Raw genomic sequence first — 18,021 nt, 5'->3', positions numbered from 1 at the left:
GGGCTCCCGGCTCGGCAAGCGGCGGCAGCCGTGCCCGGACGCCTTCCTCCCAAAGAGGGAGGGAAAGACGCCCTCTCACTGTGACAGCCCGCCGGACCTTGCCCCTACTGGGAAACTCCATCCCAGGAGGACAAAATCCGTGCTATATTTCATGGCATTTACTATTCTCTATTATTTAATTTTTGCCCTCTGGCCGGTCCGTATACTGAAAGCCTGCTGGTACCCTTTTGGGTCCTTGAAATACTCTCTTCTGAGATTTTCTTTGTATTTGTGGAGTTGGCAAGCCACTTTATCCACCAATGCTGCTTCTTCATCTTTCCATGTCTGGGACCTGAGAACATGGAAGGATGATGGGATATGGTGGGATGATGGGATATAGTGGGAGAACATGGAGGGATGGAGGGATGTGAAGAAAATGGTGGTGATGGAACATGGAGGATATAGTGAGACATAGAAGAGGTGGAGGGCCAGAGAGGTGGTGGAATAGGGGCATTATGAGTCATGAAGAGGTTGGAATGTGGAGAGGATAGACAGATAGTGGGACATGGACATTGTGGGATGTGTAGGGACATAGAGGAAATGGAGCGGTAGAGATAGAGATGGTGGGATACAGTGGGGCAATGGCCCATGGAAGAGAGGGAAGGATAGTGAGAAATGGAGGATAACAAGTTGGAGGAGACAGGGCTGTTGGGCCAAAGGGTGGTGGAATGATCAATAGAGAGGCCAGACAGATGAAAGCATTTAGGAGAGAAGGACAGTTGAACATGGGGGAAATGGAACATGGTGTGTAGTGGGACAGAGCACTTGGTGGCTAGGGGAACACTGAGGCCAGAAGCATCACAAGCTGCAACTCAGGAATCAGGAGGTCCCTGAAGGGGTCACCCAGGCTCTGTGCTACATGTGGAGGTACCAGATGCTGTACCACACCTCCTGGGGACCCCCCCCTCCCCAGTCCACAGGCACATCTCTTCCCACACACAGACATGGATTGGTGTGAGGCAGGTTGAGATACCCTGTGAGGCAGTTTGAGGTCAAGGTACACCCCATGCATGGGTGAAATCATATTACAATTTGGGGTGAGCTGCAAGATCCTGTGGGGTGCACCAGGTTCACATGGGTTGGCAGTCCACAAAATTTTTAGGGTTGGAAGGAACTTCAGAAGATCATCCAGTCCAACCCCCTTGCCAAGGCAGGGTCACCTAGAGGATTTACACAGGAACGTGTCCAGTTGGGTTTTGAATGTCTGCAGACAGGGAGACTCCACAGTCTCCCTGGGCAGCCTGCTCCTGTGCTCTGCCACCCTCAATGTAAAGAAGTTTTTCCTCATATTGAGGTGGAACTTCTTGTGTTTTAGTTTATGGCCATTGCTTCTTGTACTGTCTCTAGACACCACTGAAAAGTCCGGCACTATCCTCTGGGCACCTGCTGTTGAGATGTATTGATGAGATCCCCTCTGAGTTTTCTCTAGACTTAGGCCCAGCTCCCTCAGTCTCTTTCCCTGGAGAGATGCTCCAGATCCTAGATTATCTTTTTGGCGTCCTGGACCCTCTCTAGTAACTCCTTGTCTTTCTTGCACTGAGTAGCCCAGAACTGGAACCAGAGCAGATGTGGCCTCACTATGACTGAATAGAGGGGCAGGATCATCTCTTTCGACGTGCTGGTGACACACTTCCCCATCCACTCGGGACACTATTGGCCTTCCTGGCCCTCAGGGCACACTGCCAGCTCTTAGTCAACTTGTTATCCACCAAGACTCCCAGGACCTTCTCCACAGAGGTGCTCTCTTATCTGATTCAGCAGTGGCCTCATATTTTCCCTAATCTTCCTTTTGCTGCTGATACCTGTAGAAGCCCTTATTGCTGTCCTTGTTACCCCTTGCCAGATTCAATTCCAAGGTGACTTTGGCCTTCCTCGCTGCATCCCTGAATACTCTGACAATGCTCCTACAATACTCCCATGTGGCCTGTCCCTTTTTCCACATCCCATAAATTTCTTCTTCATAAATTTCTGATTTACTAGAAACTTGTATGGGCTCCGTCCATATTACAGATGCCATACAATGGGATAACCCCACCCTCCCCACACAAATCCAACCCCACACAAATGGCTGCTACTCAATGCTTTTTATTGGCTTTCCAAGCTTGGGGGACTAGGGGGAGTTAGGCACTTGGAAGTCTAAATGGCACAGCTGCGAGTTCAGGTAGGATACTTGGGCATCTGGATCTTCACTCTTCATTGAGTCCCTTCTGATGGAGAATGAGAAAAAGGGGCTGTTCTGGGGCAGCCATGGAGTGGCCCATGAGGGACCTGGGGGCAGGGGAAAGTCCCACCTTGGCTCCAATGTCGCGGCTCTTGGCCCGCAGCTTGTTGACCTGGGACTCGGCGATGTCGGCACGCTCCTCTGCCTCATCCAGCTCATGCTGCGCCTTGCGGAACTTGGCCAGGTTGGTGTTGGCCTGTTCCTCCTGAGGGGGCAGGAACACCAGTGAGGCTTCCACACAGCTCTGTCTGGCCTCCTGCCACTCCATCTGCTCTCCATACATCTGACGTTTTTTATAGTCCCATCTGGCCCACAATAGAAACACCTGTTTCTTCAGACATTCCATTTTTGAACCACCCAACCATCTACTCAATCATCCGTCCATCCATCCATCCATCCATCCATCCAGCCATCCATCCATCCATCCAATCTTCCACCCATATAAATTTCAAGCCATCTATTCTTCCTTCCTTGCTTGCTTGCTTGCTTGCTTGCTTCCTTCCTTCCTTCCTTCCTTCCTTCCTTCCTTCCTTCCTTCCCACATCCAACCATCATCTCTCAATCTCACCACCAACCTACCCATCCCACCCCTTAACCACCTCATCTCAAGGTCCCCTGCTACTCCCCACATCCTCTCCCACATCCTAAACCCTTGCTCTCCCCTCCTGGGGGACAGTATCCTGGCTGCCTGCCCAGTGCTCACCGCCTCCTCTGCCTGTCGCTTGTAGGCCTTGACCTTCAGCTGGAGCTTGTCCACAAGGTCTTGGAGCCGGACCATATTTTTACGGTCCTCCTCTGTCTGTAGGGTGAGACACATGTGGATCAGGACCTGACCCTACCTGCACATGGAATCACCACGCAAGCTGTGAGGGTCAGGAGACAGTTAATGGTGTTCCTGGGGAGAGGAGCCTCTCTAGATCTGTGGGTGGCCTCAGCTCTGGGAGCAGGAGGTGGGATGTCTTCTTGCCCCTTATGAGGTCCCACCTGAGGTCCTGGATCATGCAAAGACCCCATTGGTGCTTGTACACTGAGAGGTGGCACGCGTGGCTCATGACCCAGACAATATTCTGGATCCCACTACAGTATCAGACATACATGCAGTGGGTGGTCTAGTATCGAATCTTGACAGCCTGTGTCTCTCTGGCCAGCAGGTCAGGCATGTTCTAGGTCATGTACAGCATGAGATATGAGGCCATGTGGTCAAGGGGCGGGAATTCACTGGGCCAGCCCAGGAGCCATACCTGGTAGCTGAGCTCCTTGACGCGACGCTCAGACTTGCGGAGACCCTTAATGCTCTCAGCATTGCGCTTCTGCTCAGCCTCCAGCTCGTTCTCCAGCTCCCGCACACGAGCCTCCAGCTTCTGCAGCTGCTTCTTGCCCCCTTTGAGGGCCAGCTGCTCGGCCTCATCCAACCTCATCTGCAGGTCCTTGATGGTCTGCTCCATGTTCTTCTTCATCCGTTCCAGATGGGCGCTGGTATCCTGCTCCTTCTTCAGCTCCTCTGCCATCATGGCCGCCTGCCCAAGGAGAGAAGCAAGCAGAGAAGGAGGACCAAAGCATGCTCTCCATCACCCTCCAGTGGAAGGTGTCCTAGATGTTGGTCCCACCATGGCACTCACATCAGTGATGGCTTTCTTGGCTTTCTCCTCAGCATTCCTGCACTCCTGGATGGCCTCTTCCACCTCTGTCTGCAGCTGGGAGATGTCGGCCTCCATCTTCTTCTTCTGGTTGATGAGGCTGGTGTTCTGGAATTAGAGGAGAGGATCTCAGGAGGTGTCTCTTGAACTGCTGACCCATTCTTCTTTAACCCCCCAGTACTTAATGACCGCCAACTCCCTGCCAACTCTGCAGGCTTAAAGGATCTGGAGATCTTGGTAACTCAACCCATTAGAAGCCCATGCCTATGGATGGAGGTGACCTCTATCCTTGAAGGTATGTGATGTCTCACCTGTGAGTGGAGAAGCTGGACCCTCTCACTGGCCTCAATCAGCTCCTGCTCAGCCAACTTACGGGCCCTCTCAGTCTGTTCCACCACTGCCTGCATCTCCTCCAACTCTGACTGGAGAAGGTTGTTCCTCCTCTCCACGATGGCAATATTCTCCTTCAGGTCCTCATTGGCTCTTACCACATCATCCAGCTGCAGTTGGGTGTCCTGTTGGGATTAATAGAATGGACATCAGCCAGCAGCTCAGGGGGCTAGGAAGACCTCCTTACAGGTGGATAATCCCACCTTGAGGTGAGCCTGGGCTCCTTTCAGGTGGGACTGAGCTTCAGCAGCCACACGGTTGGCATGGCTGAGCTGAATCTCCATTTCATTGAGGTCACCCTCCATCTTCTTCTTCAGCCTCAGGGCCTCGTTGCGGCTCCGGGTCTCAGCGTCCAGGGATGTCTGCAGTGAGTCCACCACCCGCAGGTGGTTGCGCTTGGCCTGCTCCATCTCCTCATCCTTCTCGGCCAGCTTGCGCTCATAGTCTGCCTTGACCTGGTTGAACTCCAGTTGGGCCCTCAGGATCTTTCCCTCCTCATGCTCCAGAGAGGCCTGGTGGAGACAGAGAGAAATTAGAGGGCCACAGAAAAGACTAGGACAACATGGTACTCATGGGGATGTGATTTGCCTCACCTCAGCCTCCTCCAATGCAGCTTGAAGCTCCAGTTTCTCGGCATCCAGCTGCTTCCGGACCTTCTCCAATTCGTGGATGGTCTTGTGGCTGCCACCCAGCTGCTCCGTCAGGTCCGAGATCTCTTCTGCTCGGATAAGATCTCATCAGAATTGGTGGAAAGTAGTTGACAAGAACGTGGGCAGGGGGAGTACCACGGTCTCACCTTGGAGGTTCTTGTTCTCCCTTTTGAAGGTCTCCAGGTGCTCAAGTGACTCCTCATAGGCATTCTTCAGCTTGAAGAGCTCGGTGCTGAGGGACCTGGCCTCTTTCTGCGATGCCTCCAGCTCCATCTGTGACTCTTCAAATTTCTGCTTCCACTCAGACAAGATCTGGAGCAAAGCAGGGGATCACCCTCTGTCCCCGTGTCTCCCATCCGCTCCTGTCTCACCACTGTGTCCTCCTACCTTGTCAAAGTTTCTCTGCTTCTTGTCCAATGCAGCAGCTGCTGCATTTGATCGCTCCACATCTGCCATCAGGTCCTCAATCTCATTTTGCAGCCGGTGCTTGGTCTTCTCCAGGGAGGAACACTTCGCATTGACCGCCTCTACTGCCTCCTCAGCCTCCTGCAGCCGCTGGGCCAGCTTCTTCCTGCCGTGGGAGAAAACCTGGCTGTGGTGACCCATGGACCAAATGAGCCAACTCAAACCTTATTCTCCCTATTCATTGGCTGAGGCTCTGGATTTCTACCATCTCCAGATCCCTATACCGTCTCCAGATTCTTCTACAATGGAAGGGTGTGCACTCTTCCCTGCCTCATAGAGGCTTTCTTTCATGGGGAGATGACTCACTTGGCCTCCTCCAGTTCCTCAGTGCGCTGGATGGCATCTGTCTCATACTTGGTCCTCCACTGTGCCACCTCAGAGTTGGCCTTGGAGAGTGAGCGCTGGAGCTCAGCCTTGGCCTCTGTCTCCTCCTCATACTGCTCCCTCAGAAGGTCGCAGTCATGCCGGGCTGACTGGAGGGCATGGGCCAGTGCATTCTTGGCCTGGGAGGAAAAGGCAAGGAGTAGGTGAACTTGACCTATGTGTAGGTCCTCAACCTCAGTAAGCACTGGTATTTCTCAGCCAAACCTCTAGATCATTCCAACCAAATTCAGCACATCTAGACCCAGAGCGATCTAAAGATGGGTACCTCTAGTCTGGCCCAGTTTGACTTCCCCTCATCCAGTGCCACCCAACCACTCATAGACCAACCCAGCTGCTTCACAACTGACCTGCTCAGCCCAACCTCTCAGCTGTTAGACCAATGCAACCCAACTCAACCACTTATAGATGCAACCACCCCACTGAACTGGCCTGAACTTGAATTCTATTTGGTGCTACCACCATGAGGGTGAAGGACACTTTGTCTTGTGGCCCTCCTGGAGACCCTGTCAGCCATCCCACAAACCTCACCTTCATCTCCTCCTCCAGCTGCCTCTTTAAGTCCTCCATCTGCTGGGTGTATGACTGCTTGCCCCTAGTTAATTGAGAGACAAGGGCCTCCTTTTCCTCCAGTTGTCGGGACAGCTCTCCTGCAGAGGTAGGGCAGGTTTTCAAGGTGTGGCAGGGATTGAATATGTGGCACAGGGGCTGAGGATGTGGGGTGAGGGGTATGGTGGGTCAGGGTTCCCACCATTCTCAGTCTGGAGCTTGGCCCGTTGGGTGCTGGTGTCATTGAGGACTCGTTGTGTCTCTTCCAGCTTGGCCCGGTGTTCAGCTGCCTGGTCCTCCATGGTGCGAGAGATCTTCTCTATGCCCACCTAGGAGGAGGAAAGTATGGAGGGAAGGAATGAAGAAGGAGAATGATGCCCATGGTGGAGATAAGATGTCCACCTTGGCCTCCTTCTACCTTGGCTTTTATGAGTTGCTCCATGTTGGAGCTGAGGTCATCCAGCTCCAGCTTAAGGTCACTCTTCTCCTTCTCCAGCTTCTGCTTGACACGCTGTAAGTTGTCAATCTGCTCGCTGAGCTCAGCCACACTGTCGGCGTGCTTCTTGCGCAGCGCAGCAGCCGTGGCCTCATGTTGCAGCGTGGCCTCCTCCAGGTCCCGACGCATCTTCTGGAACTCTGCCTCCCGCTTCTTGTTGAGCTCGATCTGCACTGATGTGACACCACCCGCCTCCTCCAGCCTCTCGCTGATCTCCTCCAGCTCCCGTGACAGGTCTGAGCGCAGCTTCTCCACCTTGGCTCTGCCAGTCCGCTCTGCTTCCAACTCCTCCTCCAGCTCCTCAATCCGTGCCTGTGCTCCAGGGATGGAGCTACTGTCAACAGACTTGGCTCTACCCAACTCCTGCACTCAACTCAACCAGTTGAGCTGGAGACTTTTCAACCCAACTCTCCCCAATAAGCTGGAAACACTTCAGCTCATGCCAGACATCTGAACATTTGTAAACCAACTGAAAACTCCTAAATGCAGCCTAACCAGATACTCTTCACCTCAACCCAACCATCTGTAGGCTCTCCAGTCCAGCCCAAATAAGCAGAGAATAGATCCCTCACCTGCAGCTCTTTCAGCTTCTTCTGGAGCTGCAGAGCCAGAGCCTGCTCATCCTCAACCTTGCTGTTCTGCTGGTTGATCTCAAACTCTTTCCTGCAAATGAAAGCAGTTAGTAGTGAGGTCCCTGCCCTTGCCCCCAGTTTAGACCAGGGAAAGAGGTCCATCTTTACTTCTTGAGCTTCTCTTCCAGCTGCTGCTTGTCATTCTCCAGGTCCATGATGTTCTCCTGGGTCAGCTTCAAGTCACCTTCCAGCTTCCTTTTGGCCCGTTCCAGGTCCATCCGGACCTTCTTCTCCTGTTCCAGGGAGCCTTCAAGCTGTGTGGAAACATGGAAATGGGGGGAAACCTCAGTTTTCCATCATACCTACCCCAGAAAGCTCCTTAGCACCACTCATGGTAGGACCAGACCACACTCACGTCATCCACTTGCTGTTCCATCTTGAGTTTGGCCTTTGTCAGGGTGTTGACCTTGTCTTCCTCTGCCTGCAGGTCATCCAACGTCTGCTGGTGAGATTCTTGCAGGGCCTTCTTTTCCTTCGTTAGCTTTGCAATGGTTTCATCCAGCCCAGCCATCTCCTCTGTGAGGTTCTTGACCTGAAGGAAGAGAAACACTAGGCCTCCATCTTAGTACCAGAGGTAGAGCAAAGCTGAGTACCGCTGCTGTTGTCCTTGGTCAGTGAGGCCACTGCAGTGATAGAGAACCCAAAGGATGTTCAGTCTTCATGTAGCCCAGATCAACTAGCCTTGGATCTCCTCAACCCCACACAATCAGGTTGTGTTGACCCAAATCCCCACAGCTTAAGGTTAAGGCCTCTCTCCACCCTCACCTTGTTCTCAGTGGCATGTTTCTCCTTCTCCACCTTGGCCAGAGTCAGCTCTAGATCATCAATATCCTTTTTCAGCTCCGAACACTCATCCTCCAGCTTCCTCTTTCTAGCTGTCAGCTCTGCATTCATCTCCTCCTCATCCTCCAGTCTCTCTGTCAGTTCCTTCACCTTGGCCTCCAGCTGGATCTTGTTCTTGATCAGCTGGTCACAGCGCTCCTCAGCATCGTTGAGGTTGTCCTGCTCCTGTATTGGAGTGGTAGAAGAAGTAGGATGGCCCTGGAGGGCTGCTGGTCACCCCCCTGACATGGTTTTTTGGGGCAGTCTCACTCACGGCCTGCACTTGGAGTTGAAGGTCATTCTTCTCCTGCAGCATGGAGACCATCTTCTCCTCCAGCTCCTTGCGCCGGGTCTCCGACTTCTCCAGGGCCTCCTTCAGCCGCCCAAACTCTTCCTTCATGTTCTAAAGCAAAGCCCCAGAGACCAGTAGCCACATCCTATCCCCTCCATCCATCAGCCCCACCCAACCCATTTTGGATCCCAAGCTGCCCGCCTCATCACCTCCTCCCACCTGCATCTCCTTCTCTGTCTCAGCACTTTTCAATAAGGGCTTGATCTTGAAGTAGAGCTTCATCCAAGGCCAATTCTTCACCCCCATGAAGGCCCTGATGTTCCACTGGATCACCAGCAGTGAGTCCCTAGAAATAGTGACACAGACGCCACTACACCACAAATCTGGCGACCCACCAGACGTCCCTTGTCAAGGAGGAATACCCTTCCCCTCTCACCGGCGCTCCAGGATCTTCTTGAACTCAATGCGCATGAGCTGCCCTCGGGCCTGAGCCTGGATGCGGGTGATGATGCGGGAGAGGCGCTCATCCCGCATCTCCTCCAGAAGTCCCAGCAGCCCAGCTTTGAAGAAGACCTGATGGAGGAAGGAGGCAAGTGAGAGGGTGAATTTGTTGGGAAGAGTTTGTGGACAGATGGATGGGTTGATGGGTTGTTGGGGCAATGAAGCAATGGATAGTGGGGTGGATAGACAGGTGGGCACATCAGTGGTGTGACAATGGGGTCCCACCATGACCCCATGGGTAGTAGGACCATGGAGACAACATGTGCCCTCACCTTGGTGTGTCCAAATTTATACTGGTTGTGGTCAATGTCAATGGATCCCAGGAGCTTTTCAGCGCCCTTGCGGCTGTCAATGAACTGCCCCTCAGGGATGGCAGCAGGGTTCAGGATGCGGTACCTGGTGACCAGAGAGGACAGGAAACATCTGAATTCAGTCCCAGTGGGGTTGTCCACCCCATCCCCACATTTTCTTTGTGCCTACCGCTGTCGGAAGTCCCCATAGAGGATGCGATTGGGGAAGCCCTTGCGGCAGATGCGGATGCCTTCCAGCACCCCATTGCAGCGCAGCTGATGCATTACCAGGGGGTTGTCCATCACACCTGGCAGTGGGTCAGAGGAGTGGTGTCAGCCACAAGCCACACCTACCACCCTTTTCCCTGCCCTCAGCCCAGCCCTTTCCTCACCCGGCTCCTTCCGCTCATTGGGGATGATGCAGCGGACGAAATGAGGGTGGGTGGTCTTGAGGTTGGCCATCAGCTTGTTGAGGTTCTCCTGTCAAGGGAGGGACGAGAGAAGAAGCTGACTAATGTCAGCAAGAGAGGGTCTGTGGGACTGAATCGGTTTTCCACCACTCAGGAGAGTGTCCTCCCATTGCCCCAAACTGGATCCACTATGTAGGTCACTCACCCGATGAAGGGCTGAGACAGTTTGGAAGGAGGAACCTTTCTTCTTGGCTCCTTTCCCCTTCCCTCCATCACCACCTGGAGAGAAGAGTGGTTGGGTAACACAGGAAAGAGGGTGACTAATGGGCAGTAGCCTTCTCCATCAACTCATCCCTCCATCACCCCATCATCCATTCACCCACCAGCATCTGCCCCAGCATAGTTGGAGAAGAGGTTGGCCAAGAGCTTCAGGGCAGATTTCTGGTAGAGCCCCACCACTGTCTCATTGAGAGGGTCCTTGTTCTTCTCCAACCAGCCGATGATGTTGTAGTCCACTGTGCCAGCATAGTGGACAAGAGAGAAATGGGCCTCTGGCTTCCCCTTGACATTGCGTGGCTTCCCAAAGTTGGCCGACTTGCCCAAGTGATTATCAAAGAGCTTGGCCTTGAAGGTCATGTCCGAGGCTTTGGGAAACATGCACTCCTCCTCCAGGATGGACATGATTCCCATGGGCTAGGAAGAAAAGTGGTGGTGGAGGACACAAGCATAAAGCAGCTAACCAACTTGGGGGCGCCTGGCAGGCTCCAACTGAAAAGGCCCTTCTCCCAAAGTCCCTTCAGCCCCCATGAGACCTTGGGGGAAGTGGTACCTTCTCAATGAGGTCAATGCAGGCCTGGAGGTCCATGCCAAAGTCAATGAACTCCCACTCAATGCCCTCCTTCTTGTATTCCTCCTGCTCCAGCACGAACATGTGGTGGTTGAAAAACTGCTGCAGCTTCTCGTTGGTGAAGTTGATGCAGAGCTGCTCAAAGCTGTTGAACTGGGGAAGGACAGAGGAGATGAGGTTAACTGGATCAACTCAACAAGGTCAACAGAATGCCTGATGAGATCCATAGGTAATCCATCCTGAGCCCAGCTGGGTCAACAGAACACCCAGTAGTATCAATGAAGTCAACTCAACATCCAAGAGGATCAACACAACACCCAAGAGGACAAATACCCTGCCACCCCCTCAGTCCTCACATCAAAGATCTCAAATCCGGCGATGTCTAGCACACCAATGAAGTACTGCCTTGGCTGCTTGGTGTCCAGGGAGTTGTTGATCCTCACCACCATCCAGTTGAACATCTTCTCATACACAGCCTTGGCCAAGGCCCCAATAGAGTAGTACACCTGCTGGACATTCTGCCCCTTGGTGACATATTCATTGCCCACCTTCACCCGGGGGTGACACAACCCCTTCAGAAGATCAGCTGAGTTCAGCCCCATCAAGTAGGCTGACTTGTCAGCATCTGCAGAGCATCAAGAAAAAGACGTGCTGTTAGATTCCACCTCACCTGGTGACCCCAAGACCTATGTCATTCCGTACCCACTCACCTTCTGTGCCATCTGGTTCTGCTTGCTCTTCCCGTTGTTTCTGCTTGAACTTCATGTTGCCAAAGTGCATGATGGCGCCCGTCAGCTTGTAGACACCAGCCTTCTCCTCAGCCGTGAAGCCCAGGACATCAAAAGCGCTCTGGGTGATAGGGAGAGGGCCTTGCCACCAGCTGAGGTCATGGCTCTCTGCTGGCCACCGTTTGTGTCTCTCTGCCCTTCCAGCTCATCAACTTCTCCGTCCATCTGCAGACTCATCCACCCATAGACTCACCCATTATGGATTCACCCATCCATCCATCCATCCATCTGAGGACTACATCCATCCATTTACCTGTCCATGGACTCTTCTAACCATCCATCCATCCATAGACTCATCCATTTATGGACTCATCCATCCATGGACTCATCCATCCACCATTAACTCCATCCATGCATCCATGGACTCATCTATCTGTTTGAGGACTTGTTCACCCATGGACACATCTGTCCACCTAAGTACTGCCCCACCTGTTTTTATCTCTATCCACAACCTCCTCCACTCCCTGCCTCCTGTCCTACCTTCTATCCCTCACTCCACATCATCCCACTCCATCAACCCCCCATCTTCCACCCTTCCTATCTTCAACTCTCATCCCTATGTTCCTCCTCTCCTCCACCCATCCATCTTCTACTATCCACCTGGCACTTCACCTTCAATTCATCATGGGGATGTCCACCTGCCCACCCCACCACTTACGTCAGTTGCCAACAGCTCTTCAGAGTCATCGATGGAGGCCACAGTCACCTCTCCTTGGGAGACATAACTGTAGTCATAGGGGTTGTTCGTGATGAGAAGCATCTCTGTTCCGTGGAGCCAGGACAGAGAGACAAACTGAGCATTTGCTAAACAGCCCCTAATCATCCTTAATCACCCCAGGAAGGAGCAGAGAATTGGAGGAGAGGAAGTAGAAGACTCAAGGCCAAGAAGGACTCTACTCACCCAGCAGCTCTGGCTTCTTGTTAGAAAGGATCTGGTAAAAGATGTGGTAGTTCCTCTCAGCCTTCAGCTGGAAAATGACACGGGACTTCTCCAGGAGGTCTGAGGTGGAGAGAAGGAGAATGGAGGTTGGGGTGAGGAGATGGATTGAGATATAGAGAGATGGATGGTAGGATGAGGAGATGGAGGGAAGAAGAGAGGAGAATGGAAGGTCAGATGGATAGTGGGATGAGATGATGGATCCATCAACCATGAAGACAGATGAAGGGATGGACATGGCTGAAGGGGAGGGAGGCAAGGAGGGAGGGAGGTAGACATAAGGAGATGGAGGGACAAAGAATAGGAGATGGAGGGTCAGGTTAATGGTGGGATAAGGAGATGGAGATGAAGAGGCCACTAGATGGAGGGAGGAAGGGAAATATGTGTGGATGAATGAAGCTCCTGGGTGGATGGATGAAGTTCATGGGTGGATGGAGGAGTCCATACATGGATGAGTCCTAGGATGGATGAATAAATCCATGGATAGATAAGTCCATGGAGGGATAATGGCCTACAAGACAGCCTCTCACTGGGCTCTCAACCCACTCACAGGTCTCAATGTCAGCTGATGCCAACTTCCCGGTGGCCCCGAAATGGATCCGGATAAACTTCCCCTGGGAAAGCAGTGGCAGGAGGTGGAGGTGGCTGCCTTCATGCAGCAGATCCCACACCATAGACCCTGTCCCACAAATTGCCCCACAGACTCTTCCTCATACAACCACCCCCATCACTCACAAATCGGGAGGAGTTGTCATTGCGGAGGGTCTTGGCATTGCCGAAGGCCTCCAAGGCAGGGTTGGCCTGGATGATCTGGTCCTCCAGGGTGCCCTGGATAGGGTGGGACAATGCTGGGTGTGGATACCACTGGGGTACACTCTCTGTCAAGGGTACATGGACTGAGGAACTCACCTTGCTGCTGTTGGTCACCTCCTTCTTGCGGTCTCCAATGGCAGCAATGCTGGCAAAGTATTGGATGACCCTCTTGGTGTTGACTGTCTTCCCCGCCCCGGATTCTCCGCTGGGGGAGCAACAGTGAGATATTGGATAACATCCTGGTGAGTTTTTCATCCCAGTCCACTGCTCTGGGGCAGGGCTGGACAAAGCAGGGCCTTACGTGATGAGGATGGACTGGTTCTCTCGGTCTGCCAAGAAAAAAGAGGAGTCAGATGGGATGAAGTTGGGAAACATACTTGGGGTCTTGGGGCTGAGGCTGAGGTTTTCCATCCTCCCAGATGAGAACGAGTTCTAAGTCAGGAGCCATTTATTGGAGTGGGATCTTCTAGTTTGAGGTCCTCACAGGACATCCTTACCTGTTAGCATGTTCTGGTAGGCATTGTCAGAGATGGAGAAGATGTGGGGTGGAGCTTCACTCCGCTTCTTTCCCCGGTAGGCAGCCACCACCTCGGCATTGTAGACGGGCAACCACTTGTAGGGGTTGACAGTCACACAGAAGAGCCCTGAGTACGTCTGAAGAAAAGGGCAGGCAGGTCAGAGCCAGGAGGTGCCACCCCACCAGGTGGGGACATCCCAGGTCTAGGTGGCCCAAGGGATATGGTGACAGGATGTCCTGATCTTGGTTGTCTGAAAAGGGGCTGGAGAAGGGACATCTTGGGTCTGGGTGGCCCACAACATGCAGAGATGGAAAACCTCTTGTGTCAGTGGCCCAAGGGATCTGGGGATGGAACATATTATGTCCTATCAAGGGAGCTGAAGTGACATCTTGGATCTGGGTGGCCAAAGAGGTCAGGGGATGCAACATCTCAGATACTGATGGCTGAGGCATCAGATTTAGAAATGGGTCTAGAAATGGGATATCTTGGGTCTGGGTGGCCCAAGGGAGCTGGAGAAGGGCCACCAGGTTCTAGGTGTCCCAAAGTCCATGAAAAAGCCACACCGAGGTGGCCCATAGATTCTCTGGAAGTCCCATGTAGTACTAGGTATCCCAAGAGCTTTAGGGAAGGGTCACTAGTTTTCATCCACCCCACAGGCTGTGGGGAAGGCCTCGCCTACTTCCCAGGTGCTCCAGGGGCTTGTGGGAAGGCTCACATAGATCAACCAAGAGGCATAGCGCTCCTTGAGGTTATAGAGGACAGCAGGCTCATGGAGGAAGGTCAGCATCGCCATGTCCTCAATCTTGTCAAATTTGGGGGGATTCTGCTGGTGAATGTCAGCTTCCTTCACAGTCACCGTCTGTGGGGAATGGGAAGCATGGGGGTGGGTGTTGGGAGATGTCCATAGCTTGGGGGATGCCTTGTGGGGTAGGGGGTGCTCCCTTGGTAGGATTTTTTCCGTGGTTGAAAGGAGTCTCCTATGGTTTGGGGGGGTACCCCCCATCAGTTGTGAGATTTAATGGGTCAGGGCCCCCACCACAATCAAGCCTGGTTTCCCCCTCCTCCATTTGCTCTCCCCCAAACCATCAACTCCCCTCCCTCCTTTAACCCCTCCCCCATTAAATTCATCCCATTAATCCCTCCCTCCTTAACTCCTCACCCCCCTAGTTCCCACCAACCCCTCATCCCCCATGATGCCCAACCCCCTCTTTTTTCCCCACACCAGTCACCCCCTATGCCCCCACCTGCCATCAACCCTTGCCATCCTTAGCCCCTCCCTCCATTGCCCCCTCACCCCCATTAATCCTATGCCCCACATGGCCCCTTGCCCCCCTCCCCTCACACCCCCCATCCCCCAGTTGCCCACCTCTCCCAGCTCAGTCTGGACGGTGGCCTCCCCTCCTTGCCGCCCCGTCACCCGTCCCCGAACGAATTCCTCCCGGGGGTGGGGGACGAAGCACTCGCTACGGGGATCGAAGGGTCTGGTCTGCGCTGCCAGCCGCTCCCGCTCCCCTGGCCGCAGGAACGGGGCTGCCGCCCCCAGCGCTGCCAGCACTGCATCCGCCATCCTGCCCCACACAGACAAGGACCCCGCATCACCGTGGGAGCTGTGAGGCTGTGGCCACAGGGTCTCGCCCCTTGTTCCATGGCCCCAACACAGCCCCGCTGGCCAGAGCCCGTTGGCCATGCACGGGCCCCTTTAGCCATGCCCAGACCCCTTTGGCTGTGGCAGACACCAGAGCCAGACACAGCTTTGCAGCTGTGCACAGCCCCATGCATGGGTCCCTATAGATGTGCAGGGAGCCCTATAGCCCTCTGCACACCCACGTAGTCATGCACTGCCCCATGCACAGACTTCTGTAGTGATTCAGGGACACCCTGCAGGGACCCCTATAACCACTGAAGGACCCCTAATAGTGATGTACAGGACTGCATAGTTGTGTGTGGCCCCATGCAAAGAATCCTATAGCATTCATGACCCCATGTATTGAGCTCTATACAGTGCACAGACCCCCTATAGCTGTAGGCAGACCCCTAAAGTCATGCAGGGACTCCAATCCCATGCACAGCCCCATGTACAGACTCCTGTACTGATGCAGGCACCCCCACAACCAGGGACCACCAACCCCTGGAATGATGCATGGCCCCCTGCAACACAAAGACCCCTGTAGCCATACACAGACCCCCATAACAATTCAGGCATCCCTACAGTGATGCACAGAGACCCACAGCAGTGCAGGGACCCCTACAACAATGCAGGGAACCTTAGAGTCCTGCACAGCCCCACATGCAGACCCCCAGAGCAAAGTATGGATCCCCTGTAATGACGTGCAGACCCTATAGCAACACACACACCCTACAGCAGCATAACCACACCACCACCCCCTCCCGAAGCACCCATCCCCACGCTGCCCCACAGCATCACCCTCACCTGGAGTCTGTGGATCTAGCAGGTAAGATGAAGGGAGCTGGAAGAACATGTGGAGGGTGAGAAGGGCTACATCCCATACCCCCTAAAGACCCTCTTTGCCCCATTGACCCCTTTATGCCCTATAGATCACTTTGCCACATAGACCCCATGTGCCCCATAGCCCTGCTTTTGCCACATAGGCCCCCTGGATGCCCCACAGACCATCAGTGTCCCCTAGATTACTGTGTCCCCATAGATCTCTTTCCCCCACTTTTCCCTTCAGTGTTTCTTAGGTTCTCTGTTCTTCATAACCCCACATGTACCCTACAGGTTCCCAGACCCCAGAGAACCTCTGTGTGTCCCACAGGCCCCCTGTGCCCCATATTCCCCCACAGATTCCTGTGTCCCATAGATCCCCATATGCCCCATAACCCTCCTGTGCACCCCTAGCCTCCCATATCCTCCCTCAGCCCTTCATATCCACATCCCACATTCCCACTATGTACCCCACCCTCTCCCTCTCTGCCCCACGCCGACACCTATGCCAGCCCCGCAGCCCCAAGGCCTTTATAGACCATCATGGGATGGAGAGGGGAGGAGCATTCCTGGGGAGGGGGTGGCTGATAAAGGAGGAGGGGGGCACCTCCCCCCCGCTTCCCCAGCCACAAGGTGGCATCTCTCCAGTGATTCTGGCATCCAGGACCCACATATTCACCCCACAGGATGATCTATGGGGCAGAGCTATAGGAGTGAGCAAGGGCTGTCCAGACCCCTTGGAGGGGTGGGATGTGGGGTGGGCTAGGGGGCCTGGATGTCTGGGTCCCTTGTGTAGAAGATGTCTGTGGAGCCCAGACGTCTGGATCCCTCGTGTGGGGGGCCGGATGAAGAGGAGGGGGAGGGAAACTGGGGAGCCCAGACGCCAGGGTCCTTTGTGTGTGTAGGCAATCTCTGGGGACCAGGGCGCTTTGGTGGGGTTTGTGATGATTCTATGGGTCTCAGATGCCTGGGTTTCTTGTGTGCATGAGACCTATGGAGCGCAGATGCCTGGGTTCTTTGTGTGTGGATGGGATCTATGGGGCTAGGACTCCGGGGACCTGTGTGAAGGGGGTGCCTATGGGGCCGGGCCGCCTGGTTCCCTGGCCAATGTCCTGACACCCGTGGGGTGGTGACAGCTCTACCCTGCCAGGTCTATATTGGGACACGACCGGAGAGTGGGGGGGAGATTGTTATCTCGTCGTCCCCCCCCCAGTGAGGCGCCGTGGGGCCGCCAGGGGTCTGAGGAACGGGAGGGGGGGGGGGGGGGGTCTGGCAGCAGTCCCCGAACACCGTGTCCACTTTGTCATCAAGGAGGTGACAAGTGTTCCTGCGAGGTGACACATTCCCGCGGGCGGGGAGGTCCCCACCTCCCTATTGTGCCCCACAGATCCCCCTCTCCAGCCCCACAGATCATCTCCTCTGCCCCACAGAGCCCTTACAGAGCCCCATAATTGCTCCATGGAGCCACAGGGAGTCTCCACAGATCCCCGTAGAGTCTTTTTAGAGCCCCATAGAGTCCACATGAGGCCCCATAGAGACATTACCCCACCCTTTCTCGGCCCGAGTTTGGCGGGGGAGGGGAGCCACCCGGCCGCCGAGGTCCCCTGGGGTCCATCATGCGGCGCCGCCAGGACCGGGAGGGATGGGGCAGCGACAGATGGACGGTGAAAGGGAGGGTGAGGGGGGAAGGGAGGAGGGACAGAGGATTTGGTGGGGAGGGACAGGCAGGAGACAGAGGGACAATGGGACATAGAGAACTTGCAAGGACCAGGGGGACTGGAGAAGGCAGAAGGACTATGGGAGATGGAGGACGCAGGGCTGGTGGGCGAAGAGGTGGTGGGGTGATGGATGGCAAGTCCAGAGCAATGAAGGGACAGGTCAGTAGGGAATGGGGGGC

General features: G+C 54.3%; 1 protein-coding gene across 2 annotated transcripts; it reads right to left on the bottom strand.

The window, feature by feature from the left end:
- Positions 1-2,108: 2,108 nt before the first annotated feature.
- On the bottom strand, positions 2,109-16,615 carry LOC119697229 (myosin-6). Of its 2 annotated transcripts, XM_038127715.1 has the most exons (40): positions 16,600-16,615; positions 16,110-16,146; positions 15,045-15,246; positions 14,394-14,537; positions 13,658-13,814; positions 13,462-13,489; positions 13,257-13,365; positions 13,083-13,175; positions 12,898-12,961; positions 12,312-12,410; positions 12,069-12,172; positions 11,333-11,471; positions 10,979-11,247; positions 10,605-10,775; positions 10,159-10,468; positions 9,981-10,054; positions 9,758-9,845; positions 9,556-9,673; positions 9,348-9,471; positions 9,011-9,147; positions 8,794-8,920; positions 8,557-8,685; positions 8,226-8,468; positions 7,816-7,992; positions 7,569-7,714; positions 7,401-7,491; positions 6,751-7,140; positions 6,535-6,661; positions 6,315-6,433; positions 5,709-5,905; positions 5,325-5,508; positions 5,084-5,249; positions 4,881-5,005; positions 4,491-4,799; positions 4,209-4,412; positions 3,880-4,005; positions 3,502-3,777; positions 2,964-3,059; positions 2,331-2,465; positions 2,109-2,246 (listed from the first exon to the last, which is right to left on the bottom strand). In XM_038127715.1, exons 3-40 carry the CDS (start codon positions 15,243-15,245, stop codon positions 2,226-2,228), a joined length of 5,817 nt encoding a protein of 1,938 aa, XP_037983643.1. In that variant the 5' UTR covers position 15,246; positions 16,110-16,146; positions 16,600-16,615; the 3' UTR covers positions 2,109-2,225. The 2 variants fall into 2 exon arrangements, with proteins under 2 accessions (XP_037983643.1, XP_037983642.1); XM_038127714.1 differs by having other exon boundaries at positions 13,083-13,365.
- Positions 16,616-18,021: the final 1,406 nt, after the last annotated feature.

The sequence above is a fragment of the Motacilla alba genome, chromosome 2 (genome assembly GCF_015832195.1).
Source record: "Motacilla alba alba isolate MOTALB_02 chromosome 2, Motacilla_alba_V1.0_pri, whole genome shotgun sequence".
In the NCBI taxonomy this organism is placed as follows: domain Eukaryota; kingdom Metazoa; phylum Chordata; class Aves; order Passeriformes; family Motacillidae; genus Motacilla; species Motacilla alba.
This window is presented reverse-complemented; position numbering and strand designations above follow the sequence as displayed.

Bases quoted from the DNA above. Each gene is read 5' to 3' on its own strand.
- LOC119697229 (XM_038127714.1), bottom strand. From the start codon at position 15,245: ATGGCGGATGCAGTGCTGGCAGCGCTGGGGGCGGCAGCCCCGTTCCTG. The intron at 9,846-9,980 runs GTGAGTGACCTA...CTCCCTTGACAG, and splicing joins CTGTCTCAGCCCTTCATCGG to GAGAACCTCAACAAGCTGAT. The intron at 3,060-3,501 runs GTATGGCTCCTG...CTCACCCTACAG, and splicing joins TCAAGGAGCTCAGCTACCAG to ACAGAGGAGGACCGTAAAAA.